The 21,781-nt window shown below is 35.2% G+C and overlaps 1 protein-coding gene across 1 annotated transcript in view; it reads right to left on the bottom strand.

Moving 5' to 3' along the window:
* LOC122231478 overlaps positions 1 to 21,781 on the bottom strand; it is a 520,961-nt gene that overhangs the window by 26,567 nt on the left and 472,613 nt on the right. The window contains exon 6 of the mRNA XM_042959603.1: positions 10,935 to 11,030. Coding sequence (XP_042815537.1) covers positions 10,935 to 11,030 — 96 coding nt within the window. The remainder of the gene's footprint in view (positions 1 to 10,934; positions 11,031 to 21,781) is intronic.

The raw sequence follows: 21,781 nt of genomic DNA, 5'->3' as shown, positions 1-21,781 counted from the left end.
AAAAATTGTTTATAGATAAAAAACTGTTATCCTACTGGTATAATAATCTTCAGATAATTTTCAAGTTAAATAACGCAAGTAAAACCCAGGTCCTGGTCCATTCAATTAGGTGACTGTCATATGGTTCAAAAGGTTCAAAAAGCACCACTTTGTCTGTTTACCCTTTTTTCTTATTTATTACACCATCATAATAATTTAATTCATTACTTCCTAAACTTGTCTCCTAGTATGTAAAACATCATGCGTTTGAGCATTCCTAGGTATCAGTGTTTCTATAACACAAAAAAAGGCATCTAATATGCAATTGATACTGATTGTCATATTCATCTTCAAACTCATTAGGCTTTATGTTCCTACAGCACTTTGAAGTTGACAAAGCACTGGTGGCATTCTTACCACCTTGAAAATTTAAATGACTTCCCTAGGACAGATACCTAGTAACTTATTGCAAATCCAAAGCTTTGTTAGTCATGGTCAGAACAAAGACAGTCAGGAATTAGGAACACAGAGGAAGTAAATTGTGTATCAGAGTAAGATAGATATTTTACAAAGTATCCTTGGAAGAAAGGTAATTCTGGAACTGTATCCATTTTCCTAGAGTAGAGATAGCTAAAATATGGACAAACTGGCAAAGGGAGATTGACTTATCCAACCTGGCTAATCACAGGTCAAAGAGCTCTGCAAACTATAAAGACCTTCAGAATAAAGGCAACTCATCTAGCATAAATTCTGGCTTACCATATACACGTACTAAGTCATGCATCCAACACATTTGTTAAGGGCTCACTATATCATTTTTGGGTTAATGTTTATATCACCTACTAGACCATGAGCTCCTTAATGGAAGTTTTGACTCTATATTCCCTTTGTCTACTCCAGAATCTCATTCATTCCACAAATGTACTTGACAATGTACTTACGTGGGGACACAAGGATGAGCAAAAGCTGGCCGAATCCCTGCCTACAAATGTATTAACTAGGACAATACAGCATGCACTGAGGGTGTTTGAGAATCACAACACAGAGGCATTTAACCCAGAATGGAGTAACCAGGGAAAGCTTTCCAGAGAGGAACCTTGAACTGAGTTGAGAAGGACCCACGAGGTTAGCTAAAAGTTGTGAGGAAGAAAAATGTTATGCACACTTTATATTTGAAAAAGAAGTGAATCAATAATATCTTTTATCTTTATGCAGTCAGCTTATATGAACACATCCAATGGGTTTCCATCAAATAAAAGCACTTTAGAGCAGGTATTTTACAAATAACATGCAATCTCTGTCGGGCGGGGGGGTGGGGGGGGGTTGGGGCGCGGAAAAAGCATCATTCATATAATATTGAGTACAAATGTGTTATATACATGGAATATACACATGGAATATACATGTTGTATAGTCATTAGGTCTTGTTTACCACATGTGATTAATTGGATAATGTTTGCATGTTTAGATCAAAGAAAATAGCTAACATTTTGAAGTGGATGCAGCTTTCTACTTTGTGTATACCTGGCTCTCCATTGATTTTCCTCAGATTTAAAGATGATAGAAGGTAATCCACTCCTTTGTCTCAAGGGAAACATTCTTTTTATTTTTAAAATTAACAAGGCATCAGCTTGAAGCACTTTTTTACAGACATAGAACTCAACTGGGTCTGTGATTTCACATAAAGTGTTTGGCAAGATATAAAGCCACAGCCTGAAAATTGCTTTACTTGATATTCCTTAAGGTTAATGATACCAATCCAGGAACATAGTGATTCTTAGTAAAATCTACCATTGGAAATTTGATATCAGAAAATTACTTTTACAAATTACTTGCACTAAGCCTGTACCTTAACCATTTATAGGCATTACTTTATTTTGTTTGTTTCCAACAGTATGAAAGTAAAACCCTAGTGGTTTTATTTTCCTTGAATCTAAGCCCGTTGCAGACAAATGTAATGCATATCTCTGCCGTCTAGCATGGTACCTGCACTTAAAAGGTACAAAATAAATATTTCAGGAATGAAAGAATGATCACAGATTCAGTTATGCCATTTTTTTTCTTGACAAGAGATTGCTTTAAAACCTATGATATGCATCCTTTGTCCACTTGAGTACCACATGCACATATACTATTGTTCATATATATGTATACATTTACGTACATATTTAATAACAAATATATGTAACATATATTTATATATTTAAGAAAGAAATATATTGATGTGTATATGAGAAGATATTTACAAATATAAACATTTATATTTATTATATTTATATTTATCAAGTGGCTATTATCAGAAGTACTGTGGCAAGTACTTTATACATATTATCTCTGATGGTCACTAGACCCTTCAAAAAGGAAATATAACCCCTGATTTATAGATGAAGAAACTGAATCTCCCTGAGATTATATAATTTGCCCTATGTGATACAGGACATAGGTTATTCCAATCCAAAGTACAATGTGCTTTCCATCTCATCCTACCTCATTCCTGAGGCAGTTTCTGTTTCCCTGGGTCCAACCTGAGAGTGAGACACAGATTTGAAAGGCCTTCTCCAGGAGAAGAAGTTGGACTCTGTACAACTAATTACAAACAACTTGCAGTTCCTCCCCCGCAAAAAGACAGGCACATCTCTGGGCTCCTACACCATGGTCTTTATAGTTTATAAGGGCCTTGGGAGCAACCCAGAAGGAATTGCCTCCACATTAGAAATATCAGCTCCAAGGGAAATAACTGAAGAAATCCACCCACATGGACTTCCATCCCGTCTGTCTGTTCCCCATATACCCAGGACAGCAGGCTCACAAATGACATCTGCATAGCTTGTTAGCTTAGTAAAATAAATAGACTGCGGGCAGATCATGGCAAAATGCCTGCCCTCATTTCCAAACTCTCCAGAGGCAAATAGGAAATTAGGATCAACTAGAAAAGGACTGACTTTTCTAGAGTGTTTCCATGATGAAAAAAATATCATGGATAGTACCGGATCCCTAAAATGATTTACGAAAGGCAGGAGTCTATGTATTCTGTGTATGTTAAGTATGTAGAAAAACATAAAATTTAAATATCTTAAAATTTTAAAATTTTAAAATTAAATAAGAATCTTGAGTGAATCAAAACTTGCCACAGAAATGCTCATCGTTCACCTACTTTCCCACAATAGTTTGCATGTCAATTTTGCTTATGTAAGTGAATTGAAACATAATTGATAACCATGTAACCACTCCCCTTGTTATTATCATCAAATTGAAACAACCTTTGAAATTTAGACAATTACAAGTGGTAAACTAAAAATGACGAAAACATTCAATAAATATTGTTCCCCTAAAAGTTTATATAAATGTTGCTGAACATCAAGTACATTCCGTATAAGGCTTAATTTTTCCTATTACTGTACAATGCTATGAGTTAAATGGAGTCCAGAAATCCACGTAGTTGTGCACAGGCCACACATCTAGAAAGTTATATGACCTGAAATACAATTTTGTTTTCAAGTTGACATAAATAACCTCTGTAGTATCGCTAACTGCCCTTCCCACATTACCCCTTCTTACATCCCATCGCACTGACCTCATTCTTCCTCATTCTCATTCTTCCTCAAGGCCTTGAATTTGTTGTTCCCTCTGCCTAAAACGCTCTTCCCCTGGGTTTTTACACAGCTGTCTCCTCATCATTCAGATCTCTGCTCAGATGTTAGCACTTTATAAATCTTCCCCAACTGACCTCCTTAATTAAATTACATTCCCTCCCATAATTCTCTATCACATAATCCTATTTATTTCCTTCATAGCAACTATCACAATCTGAAATTATCTTCTTTATTCATATCTTGCCATATCCTCTATTTGAAATTTATTTCTGGGAGCAAGAAGTTTACCTGTTTTGTCCGTGGCTATATCACCAGTGTTTAGAACAGTGCCCAGCTGTGTAACAGATGCTAGAGACTTCTTTGAATGAATGAATGAATGAATGAATGAATGAATATGATGTATCACAGGGAAGATCTTTTAATATTGCTTAGTTTCTAAAAATGTGATTTACACTAACCATAGTATTTACAAATACATAAAGTAAAGAATAATTTTCAGATTCGGCATTAACTTTTTATTTAGCAGGCTGTGATTAGACACATTCATATACATATTCTCATTAAGTATTTACAACCAGTGAATTAAGTATAATTTTACAGGTGATAAAACTGAGGCTCAGAAAAATTAACTTGCTCAAATTTATATAGTTACTCAGTTGGTAAACCAGTGCATGGAGGGCACTCCACTGACTGAGAAGATGAAGGAGGACATGAAGCTTGATCATCTAACTCCAAGTTCCATCCCACTGTTGTGAGAATGCTGATCTGCTGTACTTTAGAAATTATTAACTCATCTATCCAGCTGGTAAATACCATAAATTTCAAATGTTTGGTTCTAAGGGCAGGATATCTGAATATTCCCTAAACTATCAAAGAATATACTTTGCTGTTTTCAAACATATGTAAAAAAAAAAAAAAAAAAAAAAAAACAAACTAAGTTCCTAAACAAAGAAACATCAAATGGCCAAACTATCATTTCTGTAGTTATTTGTGTTGCTTTAGAGGCAGCTAGTAAATCAGTATACTGATAATTGGATTGACTAGTTAAAATCACTTTATGAAAATGTCAGAGTTAGTAACACAATAACCTGATCTCCTGAAACGCTAGTATAGAAGTCCAGCGATTAATCTTTCATAGACAGAACACTGACCCTGAGGCACTACAAGGTGCTCAAAGATAAAACACAATATCTTCATCAACCAGACAATGAGGAGTAATTACATTCTACATTTTACATTAGTAAAGCAAATTAGTCAGTTAGCTACAGTATCTCATTAAAAAGAAAAAATTATTCCTTATTAATTCCAGATACTTAGAAGTTTACCACTTTACTTTCACTGACATTAGAAAAGAGAAAATATACTCAGTACTACAATAATTTGAATATCCTGAGTTTAATTTTTAAAAAATAACAGCATAATGTTTAAACTTGCCCAGATCAAATAAATACCTTGGGAAGTGGTAAATATCCTATAACTAGAGGCTTTCCAGATGATAGATTCTCCCTTAGCAGGGCAGCAGTAGAGGTTATTTAAGACTGAGGAGAGTCATTGCTCCAAATTACTAATAAAATTACTTTTAATCCTTTGATTCTGTGTTTGTTTTTTCAGACTGAGGGGCAACCAGCAGGTAGGTGGGACTTGCTGTGCAGAGCTTGATGTTGGTATGCGGTGGGAGTGGGGGAATGGATGATTCTGTGGGTTTTTTTTGAATTTAGGTCTCCAGGAAGATTAACTCAGAACTATTTTAAAATAAGGACCATGGAGAGCATCTAAGGTACACATATTAAAGCATGGAAATCCCCAGTCGGCTCTCATTAAAACAAACAAACATAAAAGCTTTCTTTGCCATGGCTGAGTAGCATTAAAGAAAAGAAGTTTCCTTATAAATATTGGCAAGGACAGTAAATAGTGAAATAGAGCTCAGCTGCAAAATTATTCTTAATCAGAATGTGCAGGTGTTAACAGAGTACATTAACGGATAACATTTTAATCTGAAAAAAAATTAAAGTCCATGTTGGGATTCTCTAAAAGAAATAATTTTCCCATTCTATCAAAGTGTTATAAGTTTGTTTGTTAAAAATTTTATTTAAAATATAAATTATCTAATTACTTTAGATTAGGAAACTGAGGTATAGACTGGCCAAGTGATTTGCCCAAGAATGCCCAAATCATCAGAGTACAAAGACAACGACCCAAGTTCTCTGTTTTCTAATTATGACCTACTCTTACACCACTTTTCCTTTCCAGTCTGATATGTTCCCTATAGTCAAATTTTTCTCCAACTGGTACTTCTTTGTTCTTGTTAAAAAGACGTAATTTTATGCCCTATCCATTATGGTATTTGCATAGTACCCACTGAATACCTTTACCAAACAGTTCTAATTCAAAAGATTGGCTAGAATCTGTTTTCTGCTTCAGAAATTAGATTTAGGGGTACCTGGGTGGTTCAGTCAGTTAAGCATCCAAATTGGGTTCAGGTCATGATCTCACAGTATGTAGGTTCAAGCCCTGCATGGGGTTCTGCGCTGACAGTGTAGAGCCTGCTTCAGATCCTCTGTCTCCCTCTCTTTCTGCTCTTCCCCTGCTCATGCTGTCTCCCTCTCTCTTTCAAAAATAATCATTTGTTTAAAAAAATCTGTAAGAAATTAGGTTTAAATATCAAACAACAAAAATATTATCTAAAACTTAAAATATTTTTGAGACGTTTGGTTCTGCAATCATGTCTCCAAACATAAGCAGTAACCAGAGCATTTAGCTGTCAGTCCTGTTTATTTCATTTGATTCTTATTGTAGTCCTATAAGATAGGCATTACCTACATTTTACAATAAAAATAGAGGCTATTTAATCTGCTCAAGGTTGCATGACTAATTAGTGGTAGAGCCAAAATATAAACTGTGGTATCTGACTTTTCACTCTATACTCTTTACACTCTATCACACTGTCCTACTTTTTTTTAATGTTTATTTATTTTGAGACAGAGAGAGATAGTGAGTGGGGGAGGGGCAGAGAGAGGGAGACAGAAAATTCCAAGCAGGCTCCACACTGTCAGTGCAGTGCCTGACATGGGACTCGAACACATGAACTGTGAGATCCTGACACCAGCCAAAACCAGAAGTCAGACACTTAACCAACTGAGCCACACAGGCACCCCACACTGTCCTACTTTTGACATCGCACTTGTTTCTCAACCAATGTGTACAAATCCTCTTAGAATATTTCTTCTTAGCTGTTCCACTATTATCTCAAATTTAAGACATTATTGAATTCACTCTGTTTATCTGTGAATCAACCTAAATGTTCCCATTTTCATTCTCATACCACCTATCTCTCAAATCTACTTAGTCACCATGTAGTGTCAAAATTCCCTCATCATCCTGTGATCTGATTAAAAGTCCTCATTGTTTCTCACTAGGATTCTGGAAGACCAAATCTCCAAATACTACCCTTTGTTTATTAGATTTATTTAAACACAGAGCATAGCCCTAAAAGACACTTCCACTTATTTAAGATTGTTCAATGGAAATAATAAAATGAACCACATCAAATTTAAAATATTTCTTCATCAGTAAAGGTCTAGAATTCCCAATGATATCTTTATTTTCATTTCCTAATTTTAATTTTCTCACAGATTTCACAAAATTTCATCAGTTATTATAAACATACCTATAACAAATTTTGCAAATTGTATTGCCCTTTGTAACTTCAGAGTTCTCCACATCCTATGACAAGTGGCAACACCATGATTCATATAAGCCCTTAAAACAGAGGTAAAGTCTGCAATTGATAAAACCACTTTGGAAAGAAGAGAAATCAGTTGTCTAAGCCTCAGTGATGGCAAAAGCATGCTCAAATATATGGAAATTCGGCTAAATGTATAACAAAAGCAGGGAAAGTTTCCTTCCATGGCACAGAGAGAGAATGCAATTGAAAGCTATTTCTGATTCTGATTTTTATGGATCAATACTTTTAGGGAAGATATCTCCCACTGGGCAAAATAGCTTCCAGAAGCCTGGAATTAAGCTATGGCCAAAATTTGCCAACTAAGAGTAGAGAGGAATACAGACATTAACATGTTCCTGAATGATGTTAGAAAATCAGCATGCAGAGTTTTTTTAGAAGATCACCAATAATGAGAAATGCAAACAAGAAACATAAACAGTACGCATGGTGCAATTTATTTTATCTTAATTGCCTTATAAATACTTGAATTACTTTCAGGGTCTTCCCTAAATTGTCTAGTTTAAAGTATGTGACAGGAAGATGGCTAGTGACTGATCAGAGGAAAGTCCAGAGGTTTACTACTCATGGCAGTGGTTCTCAACTTGTAGCAAACCTAAGACTCAGCTGAAGGGCTCATTAAAACACTGGGTATGGGTCCCACTCCCAGCATTTCTGGTTTACTTGATCTGATTTGCTTGATCTGAAATAGAGCCCAAGAACTAACTTTTCTAACAAGTCTTTAGAGGATAAAAATGCTGGTGGTTGCGGGGGTTGGGGATTCACTTCAAGAATCACTGGCCTATAAGCTGGATTGTTGAAAGTTTCTCAAACTAATGTGGCCTAATGAAGATGTTCCTGTTTATTGTTCTAGATACATATCTATTACATAAGTGTAAATTTGCACGGGGTTCATTGGCTATTGCTGGCTAACATACTTTAATTGTATTATTAGTGGACTCTATTTATGCAACATAATTTATTGTCTTCTCTTGACTGTCACAGAATGATTTGACTTTAGATCTGGAAGAATCCTTAGGAATAATCTGATCTAACATCCTAATTATGAAGATGAAGACACCAAAGTCCAGTGTAATAGTTAATAGATATAAACAGTTGTGATTTCCAAGTTGTGGTTTACTGTCAACAGCCTTTGAAGAATTGTCTGTGTACAATAGTTACAATATTGTTGTACACTATGTACAACATATTACATTCATACAATAATAATGACTATTCTTTTGTTTGTGATATAATCAGTTTTTAAGATAATTAAGAAATTCTCACTGATGCGTATTTTAATTCAATCAGAACTTATTTTGAACATCAACAATTAGAAATTATCAAGGCAGGAGCTCTTCTTGGCCAAATGGTTTCCAGGCAAAAAACTGTTATAGACATAGTGATGTAATATAGGTATGAACCCAAGGAAACCCTGAGAACTATTTGTAATGGAGTCTACCATCTTAATAAAATAAGTGTAAGTCTTGCAATTTATTTCATAGAATAAAAATCTACTATTTTCCAGGCACTACTAACCATTTTCATATTTAGGTCTCATTAAAATCTCGTAACTACTCTGTAAGATTAAAACACTAAAGCTTTTAGAGATTAAATAGTGTAGGCTAGCAATATATTTTCCCATGATAAAAACACAAAACTTTTTCTAGTATATTTGCCAGCACTTATTTCATTTAGCTGCTTGACAAGTTGGCACATTTGTATCCTACTAAGTCCTGATGACTTCATTTTCAGTAAGCAAAAATACAAATATCCTCTTGAACAGCCAGGAAGTCTAAAAATTTGTTTTCTAAGTATTCATGAGTCTAGTATGGACATTCACCTTCCCTCTCTCCTTTCGGAGAAAAATGCTGCCATTGCCAAATTAGATGACTTCCTTTCCTGGAAATGTATTTAGCATATTATAACAGTTTCAAATAGTTTAAATAACACATTCCATGTTAAACATGGAAAAAACATTTTTCAGGAGAGCACACAATGGTCTTTCATAGAAGGATTCCATAAACTGCTCACTAGTTAAATTTGGCTCTAAATTCCATAGTTTCCCTGTAAAGGGAAGGACAATTACCATACAACCTTTCTTATTTTAACTAAATTCCTCACAGTTAACTGATGAGGGATAGAAGCAGAAGAATGTGCACCTTTAGTCCAGAAGGCTGACCTATAGCCTGCAAAGCTTTTTTAAGGATCAAATAGGTGCTAGCTGCTACTTTTTTAAAGGGTCTCATAATTGCCTGTACATCTCACCAATAGCTAATATTGGTCTGAATTACAAGCACCAGAGAAATCTGGAGAAAATAGTTTTATAAGCAGAAATTTGAAGATGTTTACAATCTAATAGTCTCTGCATGTCTCCTCCCCCTTGAACACTAAGCATATAACCACCAGCTTCATATAGCAAAAGTGCAGCTCTTTCTATCCACAGGCCCTGTCTCCATGCTACTTAAATAAACTTACTAAGTTACACCATAAAATGTCTCAAGAATCCTTTCTCTACCATTCACTCCTAACCCCACATCATAATGATGAAAATTCATAACTGGATCTGACTCAGAACTTTGCCAAAATCTCAAAATCAAGTCAAAATTAAGAGGCTCAACTAATTGGCAATTAACAGAAGACAGCCCAGGTTATAAATGGTCATCAACAGAAAAACGATCCTTTACTGATATTTACCATTCAGTAGACATATTGTCCCATATTTGAAAGAAATTTGAGGCCTATAGAGCCACAATGAAGATTGCCTGTGCTTGCTAATAGAAGATTCACCAAAAAGACAAGAAGGCACATCATTAAAGACATATTTCAAGAAGCATCAATAAAGCAAATATTTATAAAATAATCTCCCAAAAGAATTTTATGAGGTTTAAATACTTAATGCATGTTCATAAAAATAATCATGATTTATTTTCTCATTTTCATAATTAAATTTGATGTTTTTATCAATGAAATGGAGAATACAACATTGGCGTATTTCACTAGGCTACAATAAATAAGGATCAACTTGTGGCAATTGATCAGAAATAGATTAAATCTGAGGTTGCTGATTAATAAAATATTTTTACTTGGAAATATACATACTTTGAATTCAGGTTCTTGATTTCATGAAATAAAGCACTATGACCTGTTTAGCATTACCTTATAGATAATTGATTTTGATTCCCTGTCTTGAATAAATACACAAGGTGACAATCACAAAAAAATTATGATTGAAGTAGAGTTCAGATTGCTTCAGGGAAGCTATTACAAAAAACAAACAAAACAAAAACAAAACAAAACAAAACAAAAAAAAACCAATGAAACCTAAAAGCCACTGTCAAAGAGTCATGTGAGGGTTTTTCTCCTGTCCTGAACCAGACAGGAGAGAGGAGAAGTGGAGTAGATTACAAAATGGTTGTGTGATTGCTAGTTTAGAATTTACACTAAAACAAACACAAACAAAATTCTCAAAATGAAAGCACACAACTGCTCAAAATGATGCATAGTCCAATGTCAACCCGGTAGCAGGTGAACCCAATATTCTAAGCAGGCCAAAAGCAGAAATTAGGTTATACTTCACAGAGAACAAGACGTATCTTGCCCATTAAACAGAGAAACAAAGAAAACACTCTAACACTTACTCTTGTCTTTTTGTCAGCTTCATTTTCAAAACACTGATTGTCTTTATTTTGTTCAGTACATGAAGGATTTTCCTTTGGTTCACTGAAATCTGTAAGCTAAAAAAAAAAGTTAAAAAAATCACTATGTCTTATTTGTTCTCTGCAATGTGAACTACATGTTTTTCAAACTTTTAACATGCACATTAAAATACCTACAAAGCATAAGAGACTGTTAAAAACTGAGAACAAACTGAGGGTTGATGGGGGGTGGGAGGGAGGGGAGGGTGGGTGATGGGTATTGAGGAGGGCACCTTTTGGGATGAGCACTGGGTGTTGTATGGAAACCAATTTGACAATAAACTTCATATATTGAAAAAATAAATAAATAAAAAATAAAATAAAATAAATAAAAATAAAAAATAAAATAAAATAAAATACCTACGACCTGAATAAGTATTATTCAGTATTACTTATGTCAGTTTTAGAATAAATCCAACCCATTAGTTTAGAATACTATCTAACCCATTTTTATATTGCTCCCAAAGAGAAAAAATAAAATGGGACAGTTATTCAAAGGCAAGTTTTTATAAATTTCAAAGCTTTTCAACAGGGAGTGTTGAACTTGTATCATTCAAGTGTAAATTGATGATCTGGTAAAAGCTGAACATGGTTAATAGGAAGATGAAGAGAGAAGGGTTAATTTCATCTTATATAAGTTCCCATCCTTGCAAGAATGTCTACTCTGTGGTACTAGTTGAAGACCTCAGAACAAGCAGAGGCACTGACTACTTTCATTCTGGACTATCCTTTCAAAGATCTTTGTATAACTACAACTTTGGATGATAAATATGTTTACTTTCAGAGCAAAGGTAAGTTTGCTTATTGACCACTGAAAAAGATTTCCATTCCCTGGGTGCTTGGGTAGCTTAGTTGGTTAACATTCCAACTTCAGCTCAGGTCATGATCTCAAGGTTCGTGAGTTCAAGCCCTGCATCCAGCTCTGTGCTGGCAACATGGAGACTGCTTAGGATTCCCTCTCTCTCAAAATAAGTAAATAAACATATATATATATATATATATATATATATATATATATATATATATATATATATATATTTCCGTTACCTACACTGAGGATTATTCCCCACTGCATGGGAATATATCACTTGGCCATCCTTGCATTGCCCTGTAGGTACTGGGGCTTGAGAAACTGCTGTCTAGTTACTACTATAGTGGTACATAATAAAGTCCTTTGTTTCTGTCCTAGGAGTCTTCTGACATTCTGGCATTCATGAAACTTTGTCATTGTTCTTAGATTTAAAATAGGATACAATCTTAGCCCCTTCACGGTTCTTGACAATTGTGATGACAAGGACATAATGCTGACAGACATGGTTTTCTGGAAGAGAAAGGATCAGGGATTTGCAGACTGATAAAAGGGATTTCTGGGATGTCTTTGGGAATTGGTAGCCAACATGGTGATGAAATTTATGTTCAACTGCATAATAATGATCCTCCACTTTAATGCCTATTAATGAGGAAGAATTTACAAAGTGGTTCCAGGCTGAGTACTGGGAAATAAACTCAAAGACAGTTCCCAAATGGTGCCCTGCTGACTATACCCTGAGTGGTGGGACCTCCTCACCCATCTGCCAATTACCCGCAACTCCCAAGATTCATGGGATGAGCAGAGTTCCCACCTGCATTCAGACAATAGTTATAGAGTAGTGTACCTCTCCTGATTATAAAAGGAGAGAAGCATGCAACTATTATGAGTGGAAACCAAGATTTCTCTGATTCTAGTCTATTGTAGATGCTCCTCTTCTCTATTCCCATAGTTTGCATCTATCATTGTGATTAACTTATTGCATTATAAATCACATGTTTATATATCTGTCTGTCTGGTTAGAGTTCCTTGGAAGACAGGCATTATATGTTATTATTTATTCATTCCCAGAGTTCAATAAATATTTGTTTAATGAATAAAAAATTAAAAGATTAAATTAGATAAACTAATGAATGCTTAACTGAAGGAACAAACAGGGAACAGGGCTCCAATCTGGCTAAGAAGAATCTTAAGCTCAACTACATGTGGATACCCAGGTAGCTTCTACATCAGATATAGAGTCATTTACTTTGTGCTCAGTCTGGAATGGCGGATGTGCTGCCATGTTCAGTATGATGATGGATGCAGGCAGCAATTGTGTCAATGCAAGCTCAGTCAGCAGCTTGATTCCTATTGGTCTTATCAGGTTCTTACTGTGGACATCTGCATAAGTGATGCAGATATGTGCAGTTTGTGCCCCTGTGGAAGCATACATTTAATATGCCAGTCTTTAGATTGTCCATACTGATGGTTTTGCTGCTGCTATCAGTTAGACCAAAAACATTATCAGTTCATTTCACTGGGCTGCAAACCACCTACACACCCCTGAAAATCACAAGTAAATGTGCTTTCTTACTGCTGTAGAACTGCTCTCACTCACCATGATTCATGGCCCCTCCTTTCCCTTTTACACTGACCTTAAACGCTTTAAGGAAAAAGTTTATTAATAATGGAGTTAAAGTTTCCCTGTTCCTAAGAGGAAATGAAGGTGACACACACCCATCCAAATATGCTAGAGAACTTCTGGGAGGGCAAGCACTCAAATTCTTATAGATCTTCTGTGTACAGTCACCCAAACCACAATCTGCTAGGTACTGTGAGTTGGCAGAAGAAGGGGCACCGGGATTCAGGTGATTATGTTTGGGCAGGGTTTACCAAGGAGAAAGAAAGCCAAATGACCTTGTGTAAAGGGTCCTTTGGGCCAACTCAATGTACTATTTTCATCGTTTCCACTGCTGAATGTATAATTGGTCTTAACGCTTCTTTGTAAATTCTCAGAAATTCCAGAAATGGTTCTCCTGATCAAGAAGAGCTATATGTACAGAAATACTAATAGAACATAAATCTCTCTCCAATTCTTTTCTCTATTTTCTCCTGGTAGTCCAGCAGAAAAAGTGGAGAATCTTAGGGGAAGAAAGGAAATCATCACCTTAAGGACTTAACAACAGCAGGGATAAAAACCCAAGATGCAATATCTTGAACAACAGCCAAGCATGGCCAGTAAAAAAGGCTAACAAGATCTGGAGGCTCACAGGATTATTGATTCTGCTGTTGCTCCTACTGTCTCAACTATTCCAAACATTTAACTATAACTAAATCCTTTGCATTGACTGATGGCACCTGGTGTGTTCCCTTTCCAACATCTTTTTCCTATCCCACTGGTACTCAAGGTCCAAGACCAATTTTTATTCATATGGCAAGCCTCATGATCTATTTACTATACCTAAATTGCTCTTCCGTTTGCCATTAAGATTTATGATGTCCTATTTGGCAAGTCACAAGCCTCAGCTAGCAGGAGTAGATAATAAACTCTGACAAAACTGAGGGCCTATCTAAGCAAATTACTTTCAGCAGTCGAGGAGATACTCCTTTTTAGCCTCAACCATCAAAAAAGAAAGCCCAGCACCTTATTAGACTCAGAATATGGGAGACGGTGTCGTCTTACTTGGACATTTTAGTTGGTCTATATTATCAGCTAGGGCACAAATCAGCATCCTTAAAGTGAAGTCCAAACCAACTGGCTATGTTGGAAGCTCTCAGCAAACTATGGCAGTCTCTCTGTCTGGACAGCCCCACAACATTACTGACTCCTCCGAGCTACAAGTCTTTGTGAGTGAGAGAGATTGATTAGAACCTCTGGTAAAGAGAAGCAACCTCCAATTAAAATCCGCTGAGACAAAGCTACTGGCTCAATGGGGTCCTCCATTCATTAAAGTTTCACTAAATGCCTGGGCCTGCTTCACTAATGGTTTCACTAAACTGAAGCCAGCAGTGTCCAGTGGGATGCTAATACTTTTTGTTCTTAGTTCTAGCTATGCAGAACTGAGAATGGAAGGAGTTCTTCCACTAAGGTGGCAGAACTCAAGGTCATTCTTGAAGCTCTGGCCAATGTGCTTCCTGATCAACCCTATTATATTTTTACTGACTCTTGGAGTATTGTCAATGGCCTAAATGGTTTATCTGCCCTGTTAGAACACTATAGACTGACAAATTAAACACACTCCTCCCTGGGGTCATGAACTATACAAATCAGGACAGCCAATTGCAGATGCCCACAGTAAGCCCTGATGAAATCAACTGGAATCAAGCTGCTGATTGAGCCGGCATGGTAGCTTTGCTGCCTGGATCCATCATCAGAAAAAACATGGCAGCACATCCACTACTTCAGCTGAACACACTGTAAGGGACTTTATGTTTTTGATAAAGTTCTGGTAGCAAAGGCTACCAGAATACCCTCAAGTAGCTGAGCTTGTCATTCATCTTAGCCAGATAAGAGCACTTGTTCCCTGTTTGTTTTTTCCTCCATGTAGGAGATAGTCATCTAATTTAATCCTTTATTTTTCATCTATTAAGCAAAATACATTAATATTGTTATTAATAGTTATTACTCCCTAAAAATGTATTTATACCCTGGAAATTCAATATTTACTTATTATTATTTATTAATTTATTTATTAATTCCCAGAATATCAAAAACAATGAGATATACTGTCTATCCTCCATCTATCTCTCCATCCTCCCACCTATCTAATGGGACAGATAGATATATAAATATGTAATTTACAATACAAAGTGTTAATCATAATAATAGATATAAAATATGAGAGGATCATCTGCATCAGACTAAGGAATCAAAGGAGGCTTCCTGAAGGATATAACACTGAAATAATTCTAAAGACAAGAAGTTATATAAACAAGCAAGTGTTCAGTCTAATAGTAAATAGTGTGGGCTTTGACAGGCATTATGTTAAAAGAAAAAAGCATGGATTTTAGAGTATGAAAGAAATGAGTTATAATCCCTTTACTTCCACTTACTAGCTAGGTGTCATCTAAAATATGGAGATTATGTAATCCACTGCAGTCTCCTTCCTCCTTATCAACCATCCCACAGCTGGGTTGGATGCTATGAATCTACAACTTTCCTACCTCATACCAGTTGGTGTCCCATGTATGCTTCCTGAATTTCAGTATCTTGGCTGGCTTTCTATGTTTTCATATCCCCACCATTACTCCAACTGGTGACTTCCCATCAATGTAGCTCTCATAGAAATAGTATTTTTTCCATACTTTTATATTTCCTTCATTCTTAAAAAAAATAAAGATCCTTGATCATTTTTGCTCCAAAACTACCAATCTATCTCTGACCTCTCCCCAGAATCAATATTCTTGAAAGACTTAATAAATTTAACATGCAATAGAATAATTTCATGAAGAGTTACAATAAGCTAGGTCCTGCTTTGATGATGCTGATACATATTTTATATGCATTATCTCATACAGACTTAAAAGTAAACCTTTGAGGTAGGAACTATCACCCTTATTTCCTGGGTGAAAAACCAGAACCTAGTTCCCTCTGAATGCAGCGTCTATTCACCTTACCACTACACTAAACTCTTGAACTACTTCCTTACCACTCACTTATCCTTGAATCTTTTAAATTGTGGTCCCTATACTAATAGCATCAGCATCATCTGGAGACTTCTTAGTCAAACTCTTGGGCCTCACCCCCGACCTGCCAAATCAGAAACAGTAGGGATAGGATCCTGCAATCTATATTTCTGGTGTGAGTGTGACACATCCTAGTTTGAAAATCACTTATCTAGATGTAAAAATGTCAAATGATTTCAAGTACTCAAAATAAGTAAAGTGAGCCAGGTACAAGAAATATGGAGGAAGAGATGGATGGCCCTTGGCAAAATGGACAGTTCATTCCCTGTCTAATGGGTGCAGTCTCTGGTTATTTCCATGCATTTTCCCTGCAATGAGGAAAACCAGACCTACTGTGGCCAGATGTTTAGAATTTTTCAAGAGAACTTGGAAGTCTGACCTTCTTAGGAAAATACCTTGATTTTTTAAACATTGACAAAATTATGTATTTTTAAATACCATGTGAGCTAACAAAGAATGGGCAAACAAAATATAAACTTAGGCTGGAGTCTGCATAAAGGCAGTCAGCTTGTGATTTCTGCTTTCATTTCTGAATTCTGTCCTTTCTTAAGCTATGAATACTACACAGTTAAAACTCACTGAGTACCTCCTAGTCCTCACTGTTTTCTACTTTCCCCAACTTCCTATAGTTCTCAATGTCTTTCACTCACTGGAATTTCATACTTCTGTAATTCTTGTCTCTATATTCAGAAACCCAACTCTCTCCTAGCTGACACCCCATCTTGCTGATTTCCTCTTCCATTTTATTTCCTTTTCCTCTTTTTACCTCCTGGGCTCAGCTGTTACTCCAAAATTCCTTTTCTCTACCTCTTCTCTCCAGACTCACTCCCAGATGACTCCCAAATTTAGACTCAAATTCTAGAGGACCTTTCTTTCTAATTTCCAGTCCTGCATTTTCAATTGTTTGCATGTGTTTCTCTCAAAATCACACTGCCCCTCAAATCTGTTCAATTTAAATGGAATCATTTTCTCTTTATAATCCATGTCTACTCCTGAGCACCCCAGTTCTGGTAATGCCCCTACTTAATTTTTAAAGGACTACTCATATTCCTCCCTCCACTACAAAGCCTGTGCTGATCATCTGCTCTTCTTCAGTGAGCCAGGCACCCTCATTCCATGATCCCCTCAGGATATATACTTCTCCTGTGCATCTCTAATAATGATTAGTTCACCTTGCTTCTTTCAAGAACAACACATAATATCAACAAAAGGAAAAATAAACTTAACATTACTTATGCTTTTCTTATCCTTTCATGCAGATTTTAAGCTCCTTAAAGGCAATGAATGTATTACTATTTCTGTATCCTTCATGTGTCTGAACAAAATAAATGTGCATAGATATGTATTACATTATTTACACATATGTACTCTGCATTACACAATATGTCCCAATAAATATTTCCAACTTTACTTTAAACAGATACAGCTATTATATACATCAGAAATGTTTTCTATGTAAAAGAATCCTATAGTGAATTTTTATAAACTCTGGAACTCTGTAAAGTAAATATACTCACCTGAATTAACTGTTTTGTAGATTTGTTTGCTTCTTTATTAATTCATACCATTCTTCTCTAACCTTTTTTTTTTAAATGTATGTTGGTACTGATGAGTGGCATGCACAAAATCTGTGCCCTTTCAAGAACCAAAAGTTCTTGAAGTGTCCAGAAAGTAAGTTAAATAATCTCTGTGATGTTGAGCCACTAGGAAGTACTTCCCCTTCCTCTAGGAATAACAACTGTACAGATCAGCTTGAGGCATACCCCAGTGTGCTCTGAGTAGTCCAATCCTATTAATATTTTCTGGCCTTTATATTTACAGAGCACCTAGTTGTACTTCATTTTGTTATATCTTCTGCATATATAAGAAACATTGTAAATACAGAAGTGTGAGGTTGAATACTCTTTCATAGGAAACAACACACTGCTGCTTTATAGAATAGTTCAACATTACAAATAACTAATGAATTTAAATTATTCTTTTTCTTTTTGCTGAGAGAATAGTAAACATAATTATTATAGCCCTAAAGATAAAGGCCTGAGGGTTCCTTGAAAAGCTAGACAGGAAGAAGAAACTAGGCTTAAAAGAAAAGAATACCAATTTTCAAGGTTCTTAGCCTATTTTTTTAATTAATTAATTAATTATTTTAGAGAGAGAGTGTACACAGGCAGGAGAGAGGGGCAGAGGAAGATGAAGAAAGGGAGAGAGAGAGGGGGAAGGAGGGGGGATGGGAGGGAGAATCTTAAGCAGGCTCCATGCTCAGTGTGGAGCCCAACATAAGGCTCAACCCCACAACACTGGGATCATAACACCAGCCAAAACTAAGAGTTGGACGCTCAACTGACTGAGCTACCAAGGCACTCCTCAGCCTATTTATTGATTCAATAAACATTCATTAAATTTTATTACATACAAAGTATTGAACCAGATGTTATGAGGAAAGCACAAATAAGATGTGCTCCATAAACCAAAATGTGTGTATATATATATATATATATATATATATATATATATAATGTAAACAATGAAATAAGATATATACAAAAGCGACTGTAAAATCGGGTAGAAGACTTTGAATGTCAAAAAAGAAGTAGACAAAAGTGCTCTGGAAATTCAAAAGAGGTTCAGTTCAATAAACATAAATAATGCTTACAATGCCAGACTTTTAAGGAACTTAAAGTAAAGTAGGTGAGAAAATTACATAAACTGGTCATTTGAATTCAAGTTAGAAGTATTAGAAATATGCAGAGAATGCCATGGAAAAATAAATTGAGACATGAGCAAAGCCATAAGACAAAAAGTCAGAATGAAGAAGCTGGAGAACAACAGTAATCTAATGTTGCTAAACCATGAGGCAACAACTTGTGAAACATAAAGTAGAAAAGGTAAGCAAAAGCCAGTTTAGAGAGTTTCAGACATAAAGCCAAAGAATTTAGATAATCTCATGAGAAATAGCAAATAAAAGAAGGGTTGAGGAAAGAGATGGTAAGGACAAAGTAAAAGAGTCAAAAAAAGGAGAAATATTTCAAAAGTAAAGATTACACAAACATATTGGCCTCATTTAGTCTTTGCTTTACATTTTCTCTTAATTGTAAAGTGCATTTTAAAATAATTTCAGTCTTATAAAATGTTGCAGAAATAGGAAAAAGAATACCATGTTCCCCACACACATATTTCCAAAATGTTAACATTATAATAGCTACAGTAAAAATACAAAAATCAAGAAAATAACATTGATACAATATTATTATCTAATATATAGACTTTAATCAAATTTTACCAATTATCTTGCTAATGTTCTTAGTTTTTAGTTCAGGATCCAATCCAGAATCATTTATTACATTATTTTTTATGTATTTTTAATTTCTTTAATCTGGAACAATTCAGTCTTCCTTTGTGTTTCAAGACCTAGATATTTTAGAGTACTAGACAGACATTTTTTCAAGTGTTCTTAATTTGGGTTTGGCTAATATTTATTTCTTTATGATTAAATTCAGGTTATACATATTTCACAAAACCACCACTAAAGTGATTATGTGTGCCTCTCAGTACGCCATTATCAGGAGGCACATGCTGTCAGTTTGTCCTGCAGATTAGTGTTGCTATCTCTGATCACTTGGCTAAGGTGGTTCTGCCAGGTTTCTACACTGTAAAGTTACTATTTTTCATGAGTAAGCAATAAAAATCTTATAGCACATACTTTGAACTAAGATAAATATCCTGTGTTTCACCCATTTCCACTCACTAGTTTTATCATTCATCAATCATTGTTTGAAACAATTATTACTATGGAGGTTGCTAGTGGTGGTTTTCTAATTCCATAATTCCTTCTATACTTGTTAGTTGGCATTCTCCTATAGACAGAACTTGCTCTTATCCTGTTTCCTTTATTTGTTTATTCATTTATTCACATATTTTACCAGTATAAACTCATGGATTTTTATTGTCATGTATGTTTTATCATCTGTTACTATATTTATTTTGTTGTTCAAATTGTCCCAAATTTGGCCCTTGGGATTTTCTTCAAGCTAGCCACTGTGTCCTTTTGAAATATCCCCATTAGATTTTTAGCACTTTCTTACTTTCTGGCAAAGCAAGAGATCCCAGGCTCATCTGTACTTTTTATCTTTGCCCCAGGCTTGGAGTCAGCCATTCCTCCAAGGGGATTCAGTTCCATTTGATGGAGAAGATGGAGAATTGTACTGAGAAGCCTAGCTACACTCATTCTTACTGAATATTATTGCTTCTAGTCCCTTTCAGCAGAGAGAGCCAAGAAATTATACATATGGTGTTTGTGTGTGAGAGAGAGAAATACAGAGAGAAAGAAACTCTTCAAACTTTTTTCTTTGAATTATCCATAATATATTTATCTATTTATTCAATCTTTGAAAACTCATAAAGCAGTTTTGAAATCATTAACTCTTAGACCTGTAAAAAACAAATCTGATTAATAGTGCATCTTTTTACCAATAACGTTAGTGAATATAGTAAAATACTGTTTTTCAAAGTAAAATTAGTTCTTTTCTCTCTCTCCTTCAAAGTGGTTACATCATTCATTTGTAATAGGTTCATTTGTTTGTTTGTGTTATATTTTGTACTCCTTTCATTGGCTTTAATTATTTATGTTTTAAATATGAAACAATGCAGTTCTAAAATCCAAACTATACAAAATGTATATTCACAGAAACATCACTCTGCTCCTGCTCATTTTATTCCAATGTAATCATCTTCTGTAAATAACCAATATCATTAATGAGTGACTTATCCTTCCCACTGTGACTCTTTCACAAATGAGAAAATACATGTATATGTTTTTGTTTCTCTTTCTTTCTTACACGAAAGGTTGCATATTATATATATTCTTTAGCACTTTGCTTTTTCATTTTAAAAGTAATGATTCTATATTGGTTCATAAAATGTACATGATTCTATATTGGTTCATAGAAAGATTTCTCATTTTTTGCATACCTGCATAGTAATAAGCCAGACTTTTTAAGAATTTACAATGACAAAGACATCTGCTTCCAACCATACAGAGTACCTGGTACTTGATAAGACCAACTTCCATAAATAACTATAAAGCTGACAAAATATATGAAACAACACTTCAGATTTTGGACAATAGGCAATGGAGGGCTGTGACTCCCTGAGAAAACAGAAACATTGTGAGGTGAGCCACACAATTTCTTTGGCTTTCTTCCTGGAGGTTCTTTCTGACCTGAGAAAATAGAAGAGGCCAAATAAAAACAGAGGCCTCTCTGAACTGAAGAGGTTGAGGTCAGAATTCAGAGCTGCTGAAGGAGGAGAAATTTAT

Source organism: Panthera tigris, chromosome D1, assembly GCF_018350195.1.
Source record: "Panthera tigris isolate Pti1 chromosome D1, P.tigris_Pti1_mat1.1, whole genome shotgun sequence".
In the NCBI taxonomy this organism is placed as follows: Eukaryota; Metazoa; Chordata; class Mammalia; order Carnivora; family Felidae; genus Panthera; species Panthera tigris.
This window is presented reverse-complemented; position numbering and strand designations above follow the sequence as displayed.